Below are 23,630 nucleotides of genomic sequence, written 5' to 3' on the forward strand. Positions count from 1 at the left end.
AATATTTTAGTGCCCTAGGCAAAATATTGGTTTAATAATTTAAGAGTTAAATAAAGTTTTTAATTATTATCCTTAAGTATGTATTTCCTCCTTTAAACAAAAATGTCTGTCTAGTTAATCCAAAACTGCAGCTGTGTAAATCTGTGTGTGTGGGGGGGGGGGGGGGACATTATAATCCCACCTTTCTAGATCTGCTTCTTCAGTTGGGTTGTTATTTATTTAGTGATTTGTGAACAAAGCTTGAATAGGATGGAATTTTCTACCTGCACAACAACTATTGCTATTTAGGTACAAAATTAATTCTACATTGAAATAGCAACTACTTTGTTTTGTAATGCCAACAAAAGTAGAAATTCGAGATTTCTTGATACTTGAAGGTAAATATAATTCTAGGTATAGAAAATTTTATTAATTTTTACAAAAACACTTAGATGGCAAATATAAGTCTTTATTCATTATTTACAACAAAAATTTTAATTTCCAGTTGTATTCTTTTATATTGTATTCCACATCTTTTATTGTGTAGCTTTTGCCTTTACAGCTTTCTTTTTATCTCTCTTTAAGCCATCCATATTTCCTTTTAAAATATTGGCATAGGCCTGTAAATATAAGTTATTGTAGGCTTATTAATATTAATGTTTATATCAGTCACACAAAGACATGCAATAGGTTGTAAAACTTCATATACCAATCTGATACAGTATGTAAGTTACAGGTTGGAAAGAGAAGGAAAGAACAGAACTGATAAGCTCTAGTATCAGTTTGGAACTTAAAAGTATAAGGATCTATCCAGTATTGTACAGCTAGAAAGGAAACTTGCAACCTAAATACCAAAGACATACCATAGATGAGTTTATCTAAAATCTTTTCATGGCAATCTATTCAGCCTGTTCAAGTGAATAAGAGAAAACACACTACAAGCAACATCAATAGAATCTGAATAATCAGTAACCATCCAAATTGATGGTCATTGATTATTCTAATAAGGAAGGAGATGACAGGTGTTTATATATATCACCCCACACATGACACAACAGTGTGGGCAAGCAGTTGGAAAGAAAAAAAGAAATTTGTGTTTTTTGAAGACCTGAAGATTGTAGTCATTGGGGAAAACAGTATGAGGAAAACTGTTCCAAAGAGCAGAGGTGTGGGAGAATGAACAAGGAAAAGAAGTTGGTTCAATAAGTTTGGAGCCAAACTGTATATGGGTGTTGATCATAACTGCTTGTGTTTGTACATGATTAGAGGAAAGTGGATAGATGGTAGTGGCTAGTTCAGTGGAGAATCACCCACAGACAATGCAGCAATATCTACAAATATCTATCTATATATCTCAATATCTATATAATGTCTACAAAAGAAGCTGGAGAAAGTTAGTCAGAGAGGAGGGATCATTAGTTAAGCAAACTACTCTTCTGAATACAATCAAGCATTCTGAGAGAGAGAGATCCTAGGTGCACCACCCCAAATGAAGAAACGGTATTCTAAGGTCGAGAATATTTGAGCTTCATAAAGTCTGAGGAGTCAAGCAGGAAAGAAGTACTATTTGGAACAAAGAAAAAGAATAAATGCCAAGTTTTTGGAGGCTAAGAATCTGATATGTTTGTGCCAAGATAGGTTAGATGTGAAAGTTAACCCAAGAAGAGAAAACTGATCCTGGTTGATGGTCTTTCTTATGAAAAATGAAACAAAAGCACCTTTTAGATTATTCAGGTTATTCTCACCCCCACTTGAGAATAGTAAGAAGATCAGTGTTTAAGGCACTGATTAAAGATCTTGAAGCATGAATTACTGAGCAGTACAAGATTTTTTAACATGAAAAAGAGGAGTGGAGTACAGTTGATCAGTGAATAGAATAGGACTGGATATATAGGAGGAAAAGTGTATCCGATTAGCTCAGAGCCCTGGGATACACCAGCATTGATTGAAAAATATGAGGAAACTATCCAACATAACTTACATTGAATGACCAAAAAGGAAGTAGACAATCCATTCACAAAATGAAAGAGGAACCATAAGATGATAGTTTGGTAAGAAGAAGATTCAATCAAATGCCTTGGCAATATCAAGAGCAACCACTTTAGTTTTCCTGAACTTTTCCATGGCCTGCATCACAGGTGGGTGAGGTTGGCTAGGAGATCTTTTTGTGGAATGAAAATGGCAGAATTCATTGTTGGTGATCACTAATTGGTGAGTCTCCAAGTAATGAAGCAGTTTTGCTGTTGATGACCTTTTCCATTATTTTTGAGAGTGTTGAGCTCAGAGCAATAGGGTGATATTTTGATGTTGCCTTATCTCCCCTTTTTAAGAGTAAGCTAGATAAAAGCTTGCTTTCAAGCTTTTATCTAGTGGACAAAATAGTGGAGATCTGCTTTAGTAATCTATGGGAACTGGAGGTAAAAAACAGATGCCCGGAGGCTACTTTATCTTTGAGATGTTGCAATCGTACCATTCCACCATGTAAGAGGTATAAACATGGAAGCACCATTTGGACAGGAAATGAGCTTAGTGCGTCAAAGATTTTTTTTTTTTTTAAGTTATGAGTTGTAGTATAAGCTGAGTGAGAGACTGGAGTTTTTGACTTGAGCCATTGTGCAGTTGCTGAATTTTTCGCTTGGACTGCTTTGGCATAAGTGTTGGAAAACCAGGATTTGGCTATGGATTTTGTGGAGTGTGGAATAAAAGTACTCATTCCAATAAAAGAATTATTTCTGTTATTAGATCAGAAGAATGGAAGAGTAATTTGACCACTGAAATGAGACTTTGTCTCATTTCCATCTCCCCATTTCTCTGTCCATCTTGCATAATTGTGAAACAGTGCAAAATTGCAGTGGATAAAAGTACTGTCATTTTATCAGGGTTATACAACAGTTTAATTTTTTTTTTTTTTTTTTTTCATGCTGAAGGATGAACTTAAAATAATTATCTCCCAAATTTTTGGTAAGCATAATCATAACTTGGTAAGGTTTGGAGAGTGCTTCATTGCTAACTCTCAAAATCAATATTGTTATCTGTATGTGTATAAGTATATATGGAAAAAAAAAAAATTTAATGAAAAAAAAAGAATGTGAGAAAATGAAAGCTATTCTATATATTTCATATATAGAATTTCTTTTCTAATAAAGTGACATTTTAAAATATTTTATAAATTGACAGCAGAACTGGATCTGTATTTAAGTTTTGTCGATCTGGAAAAGGCATATGACAAGGTGCCAAGACAGAAGCTATTCAATACGCTGCAGTTATATGGTGTCGATGGGACATTATATCAAGCAATACTTAGTCTTTATTTGAGCTGTAAGTCAGCAGTTAGAATTGAAGGAAGTACAGGAAGATGATTTAATGTTAAATCTGGTGTGAGACAAGGATGTACATTATCCCCTCTGTTATTCATTATCTATATGGATCACATTATGAAGGAAAGTAGTATTAAACATGATATCAAAATTGGAGATGTTAATGTCAGCTCTTTGCTTTATGCTGATGATGTTATACTTCTAAATAAATCCGCTACAAGTCTGCAAGATTCTCTGACTAAATTGAATAACTGTTGTAATAGGTATGGTATGAAGGTCAGCAATAAAAAGACAAAGACAATGAAAATAGGTAGAATCACTGAAAATGTCAACTGTCTTGTGAACAGGGAACCTGCAGAACAAGTAAAACATTTCAGCTACTTAGGCACGATTTTTACTGAAGATGGCAAATTAAATATGGAAGTAGATAACAGAATCAACAAAGCTGGTGTGGTAGGAAGTCAATTGAATAAATTCGTATGGAATAAGAGAGAAATTAGTCGGAACACTAAATTAGCTGTATACAAGACAGTGTTCAAACCAGTTTTAACTTATGGATCTGAGAGCTGGGTCAGAAGTAAAACACTTGACCAAAGACTAGAGACTGCAGATATGAGAGTCCTGAGGAAGATTATAGGCATGAACAGATGGCATCAATGGCAATATCATATTAAAAACGAGGATATTAGGAAAGAACTTGACATTGTCGCATTCCATGAATGCGTTAGCAGAGCTAATCTCAGGTGGTATGGTCACTTAAACAGAATGGGAGAGGAAAGATTAGCAAAACAAGTGTTCTCTGCAAGGTTGGCAGGAAAACGACCCAGAGGAAGACCAAGATATAGGTGGATTGATACGGTACAAAGTGCCTTAGATGATAGAAATATAAGATCTGATAATGTTGGAGTCTTGACAAGTAACAGACTGATTTGGAGGAAAATTGTAGATAGGAAATTAGTAATGATGTAAATTTTAAAAATGCCACATGCACAGAGCCTGTGTAGCTCAGTGGATGTGGCGTTTGCACACCACGGCACTTGGCCGCATGAAGGAAGACTTGGTTTCGAGTCTAGTCGGCGACTAGAGGAAATTTTTCTAAGCCTTTTCGGCCGGTTCCCGAGTTAGTCGATCTCTGGCACGGGCAAGCGGGTTTTTTGTCCCGTAAACTCAAGAAAATCGACCGTAGAACCCACATTATTTCAGACATTAAATATATTGTGTTAGGGTTAGGAACCACGAGATGGCGGCACATTTGAGTCGTCTCTCTTCACTGTGTACTGTTTAATTAGTGATAGCCTTGGGCCATCTATCTCTGATTGGTACCAGTGGAGATCGAACTGCCCACTCAGTCTCCAAAAGTTAGATAGAGCTAAATGGTCTCGCCTATTCCCCGTATACGGAAATAAAAAGGCATAAGCTGATTTTTTTTACTATCATATCCTGTACACCCCTTGAGGGTACATGTCAGGAATTTGATGATGATGAGAACTGGATAAAGGAAATGGCTACATCATGATACTTGGACTTTGCAAAGGCATTTGACAGAATACCACATGGAAAACTATCACAAAAGTTATAAATGGAAATGGATGTGAAGCTATTAGCATGGATGGGGGGGTCTAACAGACAGACACCAGAGAGTAGTATATGGTGAAGTGGAATCTAAGAGAATGAGTGTGACTAGTGGAGTACCTCAGGGTTTTGTACGTCCAGTATTTAATTTGGATATCAATGATATAGGGAAAGATTTAAAGGGGATATCCAGTTGTTTGCTGATGATGCAAAATTGGAGAGATGATATCTATATCCTGCAGGATGATTTAAATAAATTGGCATTATGGACAAAAGATAATGATTGTCAATTTAATGTTGCAAAATGTAAGGTTATGCACTTCGGGTCAAAGAGGTTACATACCATATCATATCATATATTAGTGGTACTGGATTGCAGGAAATTGATGAGGCTGTGGACATAGTGGAAGTTCAGAGGGCATATTGCAAAATTTGATAAAATAGGATTAAATAGGATTATCTCAAAGGATTACTTAGATGTTGAAAAACACACAAGCAAAGATAGAGAAGTTATTATCTCTCTTTATAAGGCAATGAATGACTCAACTGCATCTTGACTATGGTGCACAGATTTGGTCACCTGAATTTCTTGGTTTAGTTGATAGGCAGAAAAGAGGGGGACATGACAAACTCTTAAGATATTAAAGGGGTTTTATAAAATTGATGCAAAGGAAATTTTCAATATACGACAAATAGAGAACTAGGGATCACCTGTGGAAGATGTATAAGAGAGTGCAGACTAGATTTTTTTGTATGGAGAGTGGTGAATGAGTGGAATGGATTGCCAGAATTGTGACCTATCACATCTAAAACTCATTCCCTAATAGGGAATGAGTTTAAGGAGAGGTGTGATAGGTTTTGTCGTATAATATTTTGCATCGCCCACGATGAGACTCCACACTCCATGGAAATACCATATAATAATAATAGTAATGATAATCATCATGTTGTCTCCATCCAGGAGGTTGGCTACTATGTCTCTCCACCAACTTTGTTCCTGTGCCTTCGTTGCATATTCCTCGTATGTAAGATATGTCCAGTTCTTAAGATTGCTGCTCCAAGTAATTCTTTGCATTCCTCATTCCCTCTACCATTCCTTCCAGGACCACTTTTGATAATATTATCAAATGAGTAATGATAATATGGGTGGTGAATTTTGTGTTATAAGTATCAGTTTGATCACAGTTGTACTTTCTCAGTATGGTGGGTGTCTGCTTCCTGTGATTAACTGTGTCCAAAAAAATAGTTGCAATCAAAATAGCAATGGAGATCAGTTTTTTTCCTTATAAAATTATCTGAAGTTGCTATTATAATGATACATGTAAATATACAGATAGTGTTCTAATAAAGAATATGTTTAAAAAATGTTTTTGTGAACTTTCCTTTTTCAAGAAAACTTTAAAAAATTACCCTTGGATTTTAAAAAAGAAAGGGAAAAAAATTAACAAAATTTAAATGTAAATTTTTTTTCTGAAAACTTCAAAAATGAAATATTAACACAAACACAGTTATCCAAAAAATTTGCTGGCTGTGAAAAAGTACAGTGAGTACACATTTCTGTTTAATATTTATTTTATGGTATGACATTGTTTAGTTTCAGTATACATAATTATTGCTAATAAGAGATATGAAATTGCACCCATTTCAACTAGAAAAGTCTAGCTCGGAAAATCATGGTCAAGTTGATTTGACCACAATTTTAACACATTCCAAAGGAAAAATCACAATACTTGTGATTTTTCCTTAGATAATATGGGTGGTGAATTTTGTGTTATAAGTATCAGTTTGATCACAGTTGTACTTTCTCAGTATGGTGGGTGTCTGCTTCCTGTGATTAACTGTGTCCAAAAAAATAGTTGCAATCAAAATAGCAATGGAGATCAGTTTTTTTCCTTATAAAATTATCTGAAGTTGCTATTATAATGATACATGTAAATATACAGATAGTGTTCTAATAAAGAATATGTTTAAAAAATGTTTTTGTGAACTTTCCTTTTTCAAGAAAACTTTAAAAAATTACCCTTGGATTTTAAAAAAGAAAGGGAAAAAAATTAACAAAATTTAAATGTAAATTTTTTTTCTGAAAACTTCAAAAATGAAATATTAACACAAACACAGTTATCCAAAAAATTTGCTGGCTGTGAAAAAGTACAGTGAGTACACATTTCTGTTTAATATTTATTTTATGGTATGACATTGTTTAGTTTCAGTATACATAATTATTGCTAATAAGAGATATGAAATTGCACCCATTTCAACTAGAAAAGTCTAGCTCGGAAAATCATGGTCAAGTTGATTTGACCACAATTTTAACACATTCCAAAGGAAAAATCACAATACTTGTAATACAGATGTCACAGTAAGGGATATCTCATAAAGCAGACACTTACTGGAATGTGGTTTACTGGCTGTTCATCACCCCCCCCCCCCAAAAAAAAAAAAAAAAAAAACTAACCCTACAGGCACTGTGGCTTAGGGTTATTTTTCCTCCAGGTTTCTCCTCACAAACATAAAACCAACTTGAAACACATTTATTAGACATTACATATACTATCCAGCTATAAATATGACTTCACAAGGTTTAATGCTAAAGGGACTTATAAAGTCTCTCGGTATAAGGCTAATAATAAATATGCAAAGAACCGAGCTTCATGTTGCTAATCTCAATAACAGCATAATATCAGCTTCCTTAATAATACAATTAAGGAAAGCAATATTATTTTATTTTGATATTAAAATATCCAATTTTAACTTATGGAACTGAGAGCTGGATTAGAAATAAAGAAATAAGTTTCCTTAATAATACAATTAAGGAAAGCAATATTATTTTATTTTGATATTAAAATATCCAATTTTAACTTATAGAACTGAGAGCTGGATTAGAAATAAAACTCTTGATCAAAGACCAGAGATCACAGATATGACAGTCCTGCACAAATGGTATCAATGACAGTATCATATTAGGAAAGAACTTAACATTGTTAGCAGAGCTAATCTCAGGTGGTATGTTGACTTAAACTAAATGGGAGAGGAATGATTAGCTAAACAAGTGTTCTTTGCCAGGATGGCAGCTAAAATACCCAGAGTAAGACCAAGATGTAGGTGGATTGATACTGTAAAAAGTGCCTTAGAAGACTAATATAAGATCTCATAATATTGGAATGTTGACAGATAACAGGCTAATCTGAAGGAAAATTGTTGATAAGGAGTAATGATGTAACTGCTCATGTAGTACTATCATAAGATCCTGTACACTGCCTGAGGGTATGTCAGGAATTTGATGATGATATTAAAATGTTTTTAATGTTTAATATTATTTTTCTCTGGAAACCTGACTTTCAAGGAGAAAAATCTCTGTCATCCTAGATTAAATTACATTCAAATCCAATTAATCCACAACCAGCCCTTAGTGACAAACTATATAGAAGCTGATCTGAACCATATTGAATGCTACATAATAGCACAGATAGCATACAACTTTGCTTTATAAAAAGTACCGATATTAATAAATTTTAACAGCCAATTTAATTTCTACAGTTAGAGAATTATGAATAGAAGTAAACATTTTCTGTTTATTCAAGAGCCCAAAGTATGTCAAAAGCAATTAAATAGCAAACTTGTCTGCTTAAAGATAATTAGAAATCAGAACACAATTTGGTAATCTGTGCATAACTTAGTGGGCAAAGCGTACAACATACATAACTCTTAATGTTTGTACCAATAATAATAAAACAACTGATTGAAACAAAAAAATAAATAATAAAAAAATTGCTAAATGGACAGAACAACTAATATTCGGGAGTCTACTATATAACATTGAGAGTGTATATGTATTTTTCTAGACATAATATAGAACTGAAATATCTAAAAAGAGCTAAACAAAGCTTACCATTTGAAACTTGTTCATATCTTTACTTGATACCTATTGATGAAAAACAGAAGTCCTAAATTTTTTACTCACATGAGATTTAATCATTTTATTTGAAAAATATAACTGATACAATATTTCCATACGTTTTAAAGGCAATTCAACTAATTTACATAAGTCAATAATCACTGCTAACACCTTGGATTCCCTTAAAAGGAGCAGGTGAGGCCATTTTAGCCTGATCAAACTTTTGGAGACTGAGGGGACAGTTCAATCTCCACTGGAGGCTAATTAGAGATAGCTGCCCTAGACTATCACTAACACTATCCAGCATTCGGCAAAGAGAGGGGCGGCTGGTAAGTGCTGCCATCTCGAGGTCCCTAATCCTAATACTGTATATTTATCGTCTGAGATAGTGTGGGTTCTACAGTCAATTTTCTTGAGTTTACAGGATGAAAAACCCAAGTTTCCAGGGGAAAAAACCTGCTTGCCCATGCCAGAGAGCGACTAACTCAGGAACTGGTTGAAGAAAGGCTTAGAAAATGTTCCTATAGTTGGCGACTAAATTTGAACCTATGCCTTCCTTTGAGCAATCAAGCACTGTGGAGTGTAAATACCACTTCCACTGAGCTACACAGGCTCTGTCTATGATCATTTTAATTAAAATTTAAAAAAAAATTTAATTCTTAAATTTAATAGGATAATTACTTTGTTGATATTTTTGTCTAGAACAATTATAAACAAACAGTAAAAAAAAAAAAGACAATACTCTGAACTATATTTTTAAAACAAAATTGATACATACCACTGTATTGATTTTTTTACTTCCAAGGCGAGCGCGAATCAAACATTTATATTCTACAGACTGTGAAGATGATGATACCGGAAGTTCTTTAGAGGGATGTGGCTTAGGCTTTGTCCTCCCATCATCTAGTTATATAAATATACAATAACATAATGCATATGCAAGAATAAGTGAAATTATGATCCAGATTAGTCAAAAAAAAGTAAAGTTAAATTTGTCTATCTTCAAAATGTGCCTACATTGTAGCAAGGTACCGCTATTCTTGGCAAACACAAAAACTCTTATTTCCTGCTCAAAGCCATATCCAATAGAAATCCTTCTCCAATTGACCACTCATCTTTGATATCATCATATTGGAAAAGATAAGTCTACTGAACAGAAACAAATATCAGTTTGTGATAACTATCTGAATAACGTAATAAAAAAAAAATTCAATATACCACTTTTTGCCAGTTTGATTTATAAAGGATACCAAAGGGCTGAGTCATTTTTACATCCAGTAATGCTTAACATTTTTCATTTTGCCATAAGTCACAAAAGTAATAGCAAAATAAATTTTAAAGGCTAAAATCAAATTTTGCAACTTTTTTATTTTAAAACAGTCATAAAATCAGTCCACCTTTGATATATATATAAAATGAACTGATTCCAAGAAAATTCAAGAAGGTCAACCAACCATTTCAGTATCTAAAAAACAGTTCTTAACATAAGTGAAAGAACTTTAGGTCACCAGCGATTTCCAACTCCAAAGAGAATAATCTCTTGACCTACACAGTGGATAGAGACACCAAACAAGAAAAGGACTATAAAAGTAGGTCATCACTACCTAGGAATGCTGCCAGCATTCCTAGGTAGTGATTACCTTCAAAACCAGAACTTGCTAATAAGATTCTAATTCTCTGAGTAAAGATGTTTTTTTCCAGCAATAAAAATGAGGACTAGATAATGAACTCAAGCCAACAGGTATTGATGTAATTTATATGTATGTGTGTGTATGTATATGTATTTTAATATATTACATTTTATATATATATTTATTATATATTATTAATATTTTTTCCCCTTCCTCACTAGACATGAACTTAACATCAACATTGGCCAAATTATTAATGGTCTGGTATATCATGTTAGCTGTAATGTAATTTGTGTCCCTTAATACAAAGTCATCATATTAGTGAGTAACAGTCCATTATTTTATCTTAAAATTATTACTCCAGCATGGTAGTAGTTTTCCAAATTTTGCTATAATCAATGCTGATCATCAGGTAACGTTGAAGGAAATAAACATGGAAAAGTTTAATAATTAGCATTGTAAATGAATATTATCACAGTCTCTGTAGATCAAAGTCAGTATCAAAGATGTCCTTTGACTAGAAAGACTTGGGTGATTCATATCATGTCTAGGCTGCAAAGAATCTTTATAAGGGTTAACTGATGGTTAGTTAGATTGTCTCATAGGTAGGGGGAAAGGGTCTTCCCCTGTCAGAAAGTTGGGTTTTTCATCCCACAAGACAAACTGGCCAAGAAAACACATGTAATTTACATGCAAAAATATATTTATAGACAAGGCTAATCACCTTATCCTATTAAAAATTACAGTTATGGTGCTTAAGGATACTTGGACAAGCTGCAGGCTTAACTTTAGAGCCTGTAACACTACTGGTGGATGAATGAAATGAATATTATTTTTTGAAATATGAATGAAATTCTTCATGTTTCTGAGTACTAAAATAATTATTACAGGTATCCAATTATAAAAGATTTGGAACCCTCACCTTTTACTACAAAATAATAATATATTATTGTAATATAATTAATAATAGTTTTAAAATATTAATATTTTATTTTATAATAATTTTAATATAAAATTTCATTTAATATTTAAAATAATAAAATTATAATAAAAGAAATAAGTGGAAAAATGCACTGGTTTCAGCAACTATTCATGATAATTCAATTAATACATAGTGCAGTCAAAAGAGCAAACAAGTTTCTTGAACTCATTCGTTGATAAATGCTTGGTTTGATTCTCATCATGAAGTGATGAATCTTTTTAACTAAAGGTGAGTTTACCAGTCTTGTAGGGAGATAGCATATAAGACCCACTTTCGTTCTCTATATGAAAAGGAAAGTGGGTTTTTCCTTTTAAAAACAGCTAGAGAGAGCGTAATGTAGAATGGCCTTCCACAATGGCACCTCAAAGAGGTGTTATGTAATAATAATAATTTAAACAATTTATAATTTTTGATTAGCCACTTATTTTTTCCTTAAAATCATAAAAATAAGGATTCAGATAACATTTGCACTAAAATCTTATCTGAATCCTTAAATTAATCTTACTGTTTTTAATTCTGACTTTCATTTAATGCAAGTCTGCAGAATTTTTTGCAAATATTTCACTTTTTATAGATTCAATAAAATCAAACCCACAAATATATAGTTTAGCTGTGTGAAGTTAAATTTTTATATTATTATATTTATTTGTTTTTCTATAAAATTAATATGTTTTGTTAAGTTCTTATCTTAAATAACTGCTAACCAAAAAAAAGAAAAAACATTTTAGAATGTTTAATATTTAATACAATACAGTAATCTCTCAATTATCCAGCCACAGTGAAAAATCAATTTGCTGTTATGATTTTATGTGACATTTGGAAGTCACTTATTAGATCATTCAAATCGTCAGACTAACTTTTCTGCAAACTATCGTGCACACCTACTGAACAATGACTGACCCATAACTAGCTTCCATGCTCCATGTGTTTCTGTTCGTTATTTTTGTGTAATGGTTTCTATATATTCCAATGTTAGTTATCTTTTGTTACATTAGTACTTTTAAATTTTTAAGAAATGTTAGATCTTCTAAAGAGATACAGTGATGTATACTAAGAATTTGCAGTAAATGGTTTAATTTTTTTATATAACAATGCTCCACTCATTAGAATACACAACATGTTGATCCTTGAAGTCAATGCACCATCATGGATATGAATCTGAAACATTCTAACCAACTAAAAATAAAATTATATATATTCCACGAATGACTATTAATATACAGGTTGTATATAAGTGGAGAATAACATACTTGGAACAATCTCTCTTTTCAAATATAACAAGATCACTTCATCACTTAAGGGAATGAGCAATTCACCAAGCTTTTACCCTCATAAATTGTGTCATCATGATGAAGAACTTAAGTGTAGAGAGTATGGTCAGGGAGGGACTAATGGTGCACGAACAGGAGGTATATGAGGAATTAAGTCAACTGTTGATAATGCAATAGGAGAAAATTAGATATCACTGTATGTCTTAAGAGAATGGAATGCACCAGTCAGTTAACTGCAGCCTTGGCACACCTGTTTAACAAGATTCTTAACATGCAAGTCCCAAAGGAGTTGAAAGAAGGTAAATTTTTTTCTTTACAAAGGTGGTAATAAGACTGTGCCTATGAATTATATGTCATCTGTGTTTGAAGTCATGGTTAAGGTGTTGGAGAGGTTGGTGAAGGCTAAGATAGAAAACTGAGCTGATAACAGAAATGTTCTCTGTGATGGTCGTCATGGAATTGCTAAATGGATGTCATGTTTTACCATTCTACTTATGTATTACATGGTGATGTATGCTATGGAAGAGAGAGAGAGAGAGATACACATGTATGGTGGTATACTTGATTTTGCAAAGGCTTTTGACAGATTGCTACATAGCAGGTTGGTAACTAAATTGAAACGTATAAGGTTAGATGAGTTGGATAGGTTTGGATGGGATTGGCTGTCAGATAGGCATCAATCTTGGGGGGGGGGGGGAAATACCTGGATTGATACCAATCTATCTGATACCAAATGATCCTATCTGATTGATGCTTTCCTATTTCGGGATCTTCAGGCTTAATGGGAAATATCTTAAAGATGTGTTGCAGGGGCCATTTACTGAGGCCACTATTAATTTATATTTGTTAAGCCTGTCCCAATATGAAAGATATTGGGACAGGCTTAACTGGAGAAATGCAGCTGTTTGCAGATGATGCAAAGTTGGGGAAAATTATGAGGAGTAGTGCAGACATTTAAAAAAACAATCTGAAAAGAATGTGAGTGACCAAGTGAATGTAGCTATCAGTTTACTGTTGCAAAGTGTAAGGTTTGAAATACAGTAGTAGTAGATGGATGGGATGCAAAGTAATACAATTAGTGAGGAAACTGTAAAGAGGTCAAGGAGATATATCTGGGAGTGACAGCAAACATGAACCTGAAGTTTAGGGATCACACTACTAAAATTATGACATCATGATGAATTATGGCATGATGAGGAAGATCTTGACATACGGAATATAAACTTTGATGCAAAGAATTTGTAGTTCCATTGTATAAGGTCTTGATCAGATGCCATGCGGATTATTAAGTACAGATTTGGTCACCTGAATTTCACAGAGATAAGGATATATTAGAGAGGGTCAACAGACAATTGATTAAGTTGTTTTCCCAGTCTCTGGGAGTGGAGGGAGACATGTGTAGAAGAAGTGGCCATCCATAGAAGCTGTATTATAAAAAAAAGGATGTGGTTAAAGAGGTGAACTGGTTATTTGCATGAGGAGTGGTTAGTAATGCAGTGCATATCCTGAGAGTATGACAATTGCAGAAAAGGTAAATGAGTTTTGTGATTTTTTTTAATAATGACAGCAGACACTTCTTGCAATAAGTCTTTTTGATTTCATGGAGGTCTAATATTTTTCTTCTCTCAAACTGAGGAGAATAAAGCAGACTGAAGCATCAGACTGACCACTTTATTCTGCTAAGATATAATAAATGTTAATAAATTCCTTAACACTTTATAACTAATGTAAGAATCTTTATTAATTGACAAATTGAAATTTTCTAAGCACTTACTTTAATGAACTGGCAGAAGATCTTAGAGAAAAGAAATAGATGCAATGTAGTTGCATGCTTGCTTTTAGAAATGAGAAAAAAAAAAAGATTTTGTATGGCATGGCCCAATATTTTAAATTTGAATTTCATAATGTGCTTTCAAGATACAAAAGATCAGAGTAGTGAAAAAACAACAGTTTCTAATTATTATAATATTAATAAATGCATGTAATCTATTAAGTGAAATTTAATTTACATCTAGAAAGATTCCCTCCACCAAGTCCTATAAATTAATAGTGCTTACATCTTTTCATTGTGATGTACAGAGTTCCATTATTTCTGCTACTTACAAACATTCTTGTCAGCTCACTTAGAAACTGAAAAATTAAAAGCATAATAGCTAAGTAACTTTAAATTCCCCAATAACTTTTGCACTCAAACATAATAACAAGCACAGTAGAAAATGGCAATAATTGTCTTTTGTTTTTGCCTTTATAACTTCATGCAAAACAAGTGGAAATCCTTGGACCTTGTCATTAAGAATAGCATTGAGCTATGCTATAATGTCGTGTTATGAGATAAGTCAATTTAACATCAAAATCATATATAGGTTGAATTTCTATAGCATGGCATAAAGACTCAACCTATATATACTATGGTGAATAATCTGGCATAATTTCTCTGACACAGTGCAGTTTACAGAATGATGTGCCTGAGTCCCATATCTCAGTGCTGGTTTATACTGTCTTGAGTGTTTTTAATTATGAGAAGTCAACCAAAATACTGGGAAATAATTTATCTGAAGGAACTAATTTATATTTATTCGGGTACTGGTTCTGCCTGAAAAATTAATTTTTTTAATTCTAAAAATGCATGCGCAAAGCATATTTTACTTTATTTATTGTATTATTTGAAATACAATTTATAAAAAAAAAAAGATATTATTATTATTATTATGTGACACCTCCAGGGAGTCCGAAGACTCATCGAGGGAGAGTGTGCTAACAGCAACAAACAATTGCATAAAAAAAGTTATTATTATTACCCGACACTTCCAGGGAGTCCAAAGACTCATCGAGGGAGAGTCCCTACTCTACAACTCTTCGTCTACACCATTCACTAACTACCATCTACATAAGTTATATGCAGAAGGTAACAGGCATCCTTCTCTCCTACGTATACATGGTATGAAACTGTGGAAAATGCTTGCATGTAGACAAAGATGTACTAGTTATTAGTCTCACCTGCCAATAAAGAGAATTCACAAAATTGCAATAAATCTCAGCAAAGATGAACAAGTTGAAAAGGAAATATTTATTGATATGTGTAGTTATATAACAGCTAAAATAAATGAAAAATTCAGAGAAAAACTAAATGTTTTTAATTGGAATCAAACATACGAGAAGCTTAATCCTTTATGCACTAGTTCCAGGCTGAAAACTGAGAAGAGGCTTGCAAGAAGTTTGTAAGAAAATAACTACAAAGAGGAAGAAGCAAGAATTCTGCACTTCATTTAATACAAACACATATAAAACTAAGTGCACATGAGTGTATACATATTGCTGCAAGCAGAATGGGGAAAAAATACATTTAAATAAAAGAAATGCTTTTATTTCTCTATTAATATACTTATATGTTTAAATAAACATTGCTACACTGCTTTATGCATGTCTTTATTTTCTATGCAATGAATCAGATATATTAAGGCAATTAACTTTTCTTGAATACCTATCTGCATGTTTATTTTTATATGTACAAAATCAGGATACCATACAGTATAATTATGTATTATCATCCATTCTTCAACCCATTAATCCCTCAGGATGGGTAGAGTCCCCTGATTAGAAGTCATGGCATTAATGCAGCCAGCATGCTCCTCTGCTTCATCCCCCTAAGAGCAGGTAGGTATTTATGCCTATACTTTTTTTATGTTCATGCCCATTTTGATGAGTGAAGAACTTGAGTTTCTGGGAACTCCCCCCCCCCCCCACCCAGCTAACTCACCATTTGATTGAAAAGGCCTGATAATAAAGATTCCGCATCTCATAGATGAGATTCAAAACCCAGGTCTTTCCAACCAAAGGACTTGTCTGTATCAACCAGGATACAGAGGCTCACTATCATGCATTATTTTTTTATGACTTAGCTGCTGCCTGGATGGGGCTGGCCCCTTAACTACAAATAATTCAGTGGGTCCCACTGAATTATTTGTCCATTGGTTTCTTACCTGGTTTTTCGGTCCCTCAGCAGGGGACCAACTGTTGTTTCCTACAAACAGTGTATTATGTATGTTAATTGTGTGTGTTCTAAATGGCTGGTTTGCCTGTTCTGAGGGATGAAAAAACCCGAGTTTCTGGGAGAAAAACCCTCTACCTCCATATGAAACTGGCTTACTCGCCTTCAGTTGATGAAAAAGCCCTGATAAAAGTTCTTTGCATCCTAGACAGGATTTGAACCCAGGTGTTTCCAACTGAAGGGCTTCGTCTATACTAACTGAGCTACAGACGCTCTATATATTATTTTATTTTTTTTAAAAACTGTAATTCATTTTAGAAATTTATGGAATTTACAACCGTGTTAAAAAAACTTTATTATCCTGACGTTTCGATCTTCACATCAAGATTATCATCTGGAGCATACATCAATATACAAGACAAGCTGAATTACATTATTAACTGTAAGCTAAAGAAACAATGATTTGATCACATGTTATTCTACTAGCATGACCTTTAGTGAAAAAAAAAAAAAAAATTACATCAAGCTAAATTCTATTTGCGATGACAGGAATAAACATTCTTTCAGATGGTTTTCTTTCAGAAACAATGGTGTCCTATTTTTAGTGTTACAATTCTTATTTTTGCTTTTAAGATACTGGATTTTCTACAGTCCTGTTTATAGTTGTTCTTAGTGAGGAACGTTCCATGGGTCGAATATATACCTTCCATATAATAAAATTAGTTTAATCCTTTATCCAAGTGTGAGCAAACAAAGTTTGCGCCTGAAAGTATCTTCAGGACTGGGGTAAAGTGGTACAACACCAGGGCAACTTGCTGCAAAGGTGGAGAAAGATACCAACACTCCTATCTCAGTTTCTCCTATAATGCAAAACACATCTCCTTGCGGATATGTTTAATGGTATGCATTAAGGGAAGGGCCATATACCTTCCATATGTTTGGGATTTTTAGACCATCATTATTGTTCAGATTGGGTGGTTGATAATAATCTCACATGTTTCCTTGAATTTTCGTTCATACCATGTTTTAGTGCGATGTAGACAGCTAGTACTTTTCCAGTCTGTGTAAGAAATTCAGTGTGAGTGTCTGAATTCTGTGTAAGGAATTCAGGGCATGATCAGAAAGGCCAGCTTCACCATAATTATTATATTTAATGTGTCGTATATGTTCTTTTTGTCTGATAGGAATTGTGTGTCCTGTTTCTCCTATATATGGTATGTTGTAAGTACAATAAATCTGGTATACTCCAGGGTGGGCTAGTGGAGGGAGTGGGTCTTTGGATGAGTTGAGTAAGCTTTTTAAATTTTGCAGGAGGTTTAAAGCTGGCTTTGAGGTTGTATTTTCGTAGTACTCCGTTTATTTTGTCTGATGTTCCTTTAATGTAGGGAATGGTTACAGTTTTACTGTAGTCTGGTTTGTCTTTGTTTCTTATTGAGGTTTTGTAGAGAATTTTGTTAATAGTGTTTTGCCTGTATCCGTTTTTTTTGGAAAGTATTAAGGATTCACTAGAGGTCATGCCAGTAGAATAACATGTGATCAAATCATTGTTTCTTTAGCTTACAGTTAATAATGTAACTCAGCTTGTCATGTATATTGATGTATGCTCCAGATGATGATCTTAATGTGAAGATCGAAATGTCGGGATAATAAAAAAGTTTTTTTAACACAGTTGTAAATTCCATAAATTTTTAAAAATTAATGCTGATCACCATGTAACTCTAAAAGAAAAGAAAAAAAAAATGTAAAGTTGGTTTTGAGTATCACCCTAGTAGTTTGACCTGGTGTTAAAGAAGCTAAATTACAGTGGTTCAGCAAGTAATATACAGTTAATCTTAGGCTTAGGAAAAATAAGCATATGTTTAGGGCATGCAATAATTCTTTCCCTTGCATCATTTTTATTAATATCACTGTAAAAATAACTTTTTTTTTGCAATAAATTAAATTATATTTTTAATTTTTCAGTATGAGGATAAATATATGCTGAAAAATGACATTCTCTGTCAAGATGCAATGTAAAAAAATTTGATATATAAAAATAGCCTAGAAAACAGATATTTCAGCATATATAGTTTACATCTTTCTATTATGATGTACAGAGTACCATATTTTGGCCACATACTGGTCAGTTCATGTAGAAATTGAACAATGAAAAGCATGTCTGTCTGTGTTCACTGGGCATCTACAGATGCTGTATGGTCACTCCGATGCTCGATGATGTTCCACACTAGGCCTCGCCATGTAGTCCTGTTATTTGCCCTTCTGGTAGCCTCAACTCTCTGAAGATCAGTCACTCCACACACGCCATCCATCCATCTCATTGATGGTCTACCTCTGCCTCTTTTTCCAGGAACTTTACCTTCTATTACAGTTCTGAGAAGTCCTCCTTCCATCCTTTCTATGTGTCCAAAATATTTAAATTTTCTTCTGTCAATATCCTTAAGGAGCTTTAAAGTTCTACTAATCCTTTCTAACACCCATTCATTTGTACGCCTTTCAGTGTATATCCTCAACAGCCTTCTGTAACACCACATCTCAAAAGCAGATATCCGTTTCTTATCTGACTTCTTTAGGTTCCAAGTCTCGCATCCATAAGTTGCTGTTGGAAAAACAACTGCATCCAAAATCCTCAACTTTGTTCCCATGGAGATAGATCCATCCTTCCAGATTTTAGACAGGTCTCTGACTGTTGCTTTAGCCATTCCTAACCTTTTTCTGACATCTTCTGAACAGCAATTCTTCACATTAATAATGGATCCCAGGTACTCAAATTGCTGACTTCCTCAATTCTTTCTCCATTAAGATACATTTGTTTCTCAAGAACTTCTCTGTTTGTTTTTCCTTTGAGAACCATGATCTTTGTCTTGCTAGAATTGAGTTGAAGTCCTCTGTTATTACTGATCTTGTTAACTTTGTCAAGAATTAGTCCTAGTTCTTCCATGTCATTACAAAGGAGTACTGTATCATCAGCGTACCTCAGATTACTGATCAATCTACCTCCTATCGTAATTCTTGTCTTGAGCTCATCCAATGCTTCACGCATGATGTCCTCTGCATATATACTAAACAAGTGAGGAGAAAGTAAACATCCTTACCTAACTCCTTGTCAAACTTGAAGCCAGTCAGTCAATCCAACACCTGTTCTTACTGTGGCTTCTTGCTCCTTATACAAGTTGGCTATCAACCTGATAGTGTGTTGAGGAAAACCCATTCTTTTCATTACTTCCCACAGTTTCACATGCTCAACACAGTCAAAAGCTTTAGAGTAGTCTAAGAAACACATTACCAGAGGGAGTCTGAATTCTTTATATTTTTCTATGATCTGTCTAAGGCAAAGGATCTGATCTCTGGTGCCCCTACCTTTCCTAAAACCTGCTTGTTCCTCGGGCTCAACTTTGGCCTCGATCCTATTTATCATGATCTTTAATAAAATTTTGCTTACATGAGATATCAAACTAATAGTTCTATAATTCTTGCATGCCTTCATATCACCTTTCTTGTGTAGTGGTATGAAAACTGACTTCTTCCAGTCTCTAGGCCATGATCCTGTCTCCCATATCCTTGTAATCAATCTATGAAACACTCTTATCCCTCCATCTCCTGTGGCCTTAATTAACTCTGCTGGGATTTCATCTGCACCTGGGGCCTTATTGCTGTTGAGCTGCTTAACTGCTCTTTCAACTTCATGCCTAAGTGGAGAAGGTTCCAAATCAAAATTTTCTTGGTGGGAGGACTCCACATTTTCTTTATCCACTCTGCTGTACAGTTTCTCACAGTATTCTTTCCATCTGTTTTTGATTTCCAACTCTTCTGTTAGTAATGATCCATTCCTGTCTTTGATGACATTCAATTTAGGCTTGAACTTGTGCTTTAAGTCACGAACTAAATAAAACATCCTTTTATAATTATGCCTTCTCATCATGAAAAGCATAATAATAATAATAATGGCCAGCCTGGCTGTGTGTTCAAATCATGCCATGGGCACGGGTGTTTGTGATTGTCTGTGGAAATACCAGTGGTGGTGGTTGGCGGTAGATGCCTTTGGCGTAGTTGCGGTCAGTTGTTGAATATTGTTGGTGGAGACAGACTTGTAGAGCAGGTGCCCTCCCTTGATGAGTCAATGGGCTCCCTGGAGGTGTCAAATAATGATAATAGGGATAATAATATCAAACGTTTAATAATAATAATATTATTATCATCAAACCTACATGAAAATTGCAGGGGGTCCACTGTCACACACACACACAGTTTATACCACTGCACCTTAAATATAGTCACCACACTCTTGGGCAATGCATTCCAAAAAACCTGCTCCTTGCTCACACTCTCTTTATACAGCTTCCAGGGATTATTGTTTTCTCCCTATCTTCACCACCGACCAAGTGGTTAGCACTCTCCAACTAACAGGTAAGTTTGAATCCTGCTGCAGGTATGGATGTTTGCAATTGTCTTACCTTGTGATTACTATAACCTTTGATATGGCACAGTGTGACCTTTGCTATCCTTGCACCATTGAAAAACCATAAATCATCATCATCACCCTATCTTCATCCATTCTATGTAAAACCTCCTCTATATTAATCTGGTAATAACTCCTTGACTTATATGTCTCACTCATATCCCCTTCTTCATATTCACCAGTTTCTGCAAATTGCATTTTCTCAATCTGTTTTTATACTTAACATTGAGACAGAAACCACCTTAGTCAATTGTCTCTGAACCCTTTCCAATCATCTTTTTGAAAACCAGGTGACCATATCTCATCAATATGTGGCCTGATCAAAGCCTTATAAAATGGAACCATAATATCCTTACTTCTACAAGTCAGTGCCATATGCATCATTCCCATTATATGCTGTGCTATCCTCATAATTTTAGAAATATGTCCCCAAAATTTTAGGTCCTTGTCCACAATCACTCTCAGATCTCTCATCTCTACCTCCTCCAAGATATTCCCACCAATTGCATACCCTACATTTCATCTTTGCTTTTCAAATTTCAAGACCTTGCACTTTGCAACATTGAACTCATAACTTCAAAACTTGCCCCATCCAACCAGTGCATTCAAGTGCTCGTGCAAAACTGCAGCACTCGTTCTACTCCTGGTAGTTCTCCCTAAACTTTGCATCATCTGCAAATAACTATTCAAACCCCCTCCCAATCAACGGCAGCTCGTCCATAAGGGCTGCATTCAATGCATCCATTATGGAGGAGCTGCAACTGCTCCCAATATCATTAACATGCAAGTTGAACAGCAACACATAATCATAAATTCCAAAGTAAATTTTGCATTCACAAATAATTTCTGAATTTAAATTTTGAGTACTTAAATTTTTTTTTTTAATTTTTCACATGCAATTCGTAATGCCAGAAATACAAAATCAATTGACTTTGTCTACTTATTTTATTATTATATTTTATTTTTTTTTGTTTTATTATATATATATATATATATATATAGGTTACAGCAGTCCAAATTAGTGAAAAATAATTTGGACCCACATGCTCTTTTCATAGTTCTGGTTGGGGAGAAAAAAACAATAACTTGCACACACCACACCTATTATCTTGGAGATGCAGCTGTGCGTCACTTGCGAGTTCATATGGCATGTTTAAATTAATGGGGAGGAAGACTATGCATAAATTTTACACTTCTCCACTTATAAAATGAGTAATTCGAAAATTATTCGTCAAGTTAGAGAATATCTACTTACAGAGTCATTTTCCAAAAGAACCATTGTAAAACCTTACGAAGCGATGCTTTGATAACAAATGGCAAGTAAAATATCTTTGCTGGAAATTAGTTTGATTAACGTACAAAAACCACACCTATTTAAAAGCAATATATATCCGTAATTTCGATTCGTCAAACAACTACCTTATTGACACGATTGGGAATTTAGAGGTTACTCTCCAAGCTGACATACGCCCATTTATTTATTTTTATTTTTTTAAACACCAAGGTCATTATTAATTGCAACTTTATCCTGCATTTATTAAAGCATATGTAGTTTCCTAATTGTAGCATAAGGAAATCGCAGCGAATAGTTATAGGGGGATCAGATGGCATAAAAAATTATCTGATTTTTTTAAAAAAAAATAATGCAGAAATAAATATTTCATGGAATAAATTCATGAAACCCAATAAGTTGAAAGATGCACCTACTTACGTAAGCAGGTGTATTTTTATATGCGAATTTATATATACTACCTTTTAGGCAAAAAACAAAAACTGTAATTTATAATTGTAGAACAATTATATGCTGTAAAATGAACATATTCTTAGTGTTGTTAGAACCCACCCATTGTAGCAGTCAGTACAGTAACGAGGGTATGAAGTGCCTGTGGCAAGTATCTAACTTTCGCCCCCACCCCAACCCAAAAATGACAAAAAAAATTTGAAAATTTTAAATGTAATAAGTTAAATTTTACTAAATGCAATATGTTAGATACTTACTATTAACCCCATCAAAATGAGTTGCAGTGTGTTGCAGAATTTGTGTGTCTAAAGTGGCGTATTGCCGAAATTTAAAAATACAATATAAAATAGTGAACTTTTATATCTCTATTTATTTATTTTTATTTTTTATGTTTAGTACCCCAAACCTAGTTGCTCTCGTGGCGGGTGCTTCTTTCGCCACGCCCTCGTTATTACGCCACTGGTAGCAGTCACAATAAGGTAAATCAACATAGCCAGCATTTCCGACCCCTAGCCGGTGGTAAATTTTTACAGTCCACAAAACGAGTGCTATCCAAAGTTCTCATTTTTTTAAAATTCCATAAACGTAAAACAAGCAAGGAAATTATACAAAACCTAATGTATTTTGTTTTAACTAATTTTCTATTGAAATGATCCAATATTAGAAAAAAGTAAGGAAAAATATTATTTAATTCGTTTTGTCAATAAAAACAGAATTTCAGCTGAAGAAAAAAAAATTTCCTAGACATCCTTTTCAACCAAAATCTTTTTTTTTTTTAAATAACTTATTTACTACTAC

The 23,630-nt window shown here is 33.9% G+C and overlaps 1 protein-coding gene across 3 annotated transcripts in view; it reads right to left on the minus strand.

Annotated features, from left to right (window-relative positions):
* The window catches only part of LOC150102273 (signal recognition particle 14 kDa protein-like), an 84,495-nt gene extending 61,225 nt beyond the window's left edge, over positions 1-23,270 (minus strand). The window contains exons 1-5 of one of the 3 annotated variants that reach the window (XM_090399546.1): positions 15,446-15,484; positions 14,705-14,777; positions 9,542-9,666; positions 8,758-8,790; positions 428-599 (exon numbers count right to left, since the gene is read on the minus strand). In XM_090399546.1, the coding sequence (XP_090255672.1) occupies positions 516-599; positions 8,758-8,790; positions 9,542-9,666; positions 14,705-14,777; positions 15,446-15,475 (345 nt within the window). In that variant the 5' untranslated portion in view covers positions 15,476-15,484 and the 3' untranslated portion in view covers positions 428-515. The other 2 variants (XM_090399548.1, XM_090399547.1) reach the window with 2 other exon arrangements.
* Between the last annotated feature and the right edge of the window lie 360 nt (positions 23,271-23,630).

Source organism: Typopeltis vanoorti, chromosome 10 (assembly GCF_054136105.1).
Source record: "Typopeltis vanoorti isolate ZY-2024b chromosome 10, IOZ_Tvanoo_1.0, whole genome shotgun sequence".
Taxonomy (NCBI): Eukaryota; Metazoa; Arthropoda; class Arachnida; order Uropygi; family Thelyphonidae; genus Typopeltis; species Typopeltis vanoorti.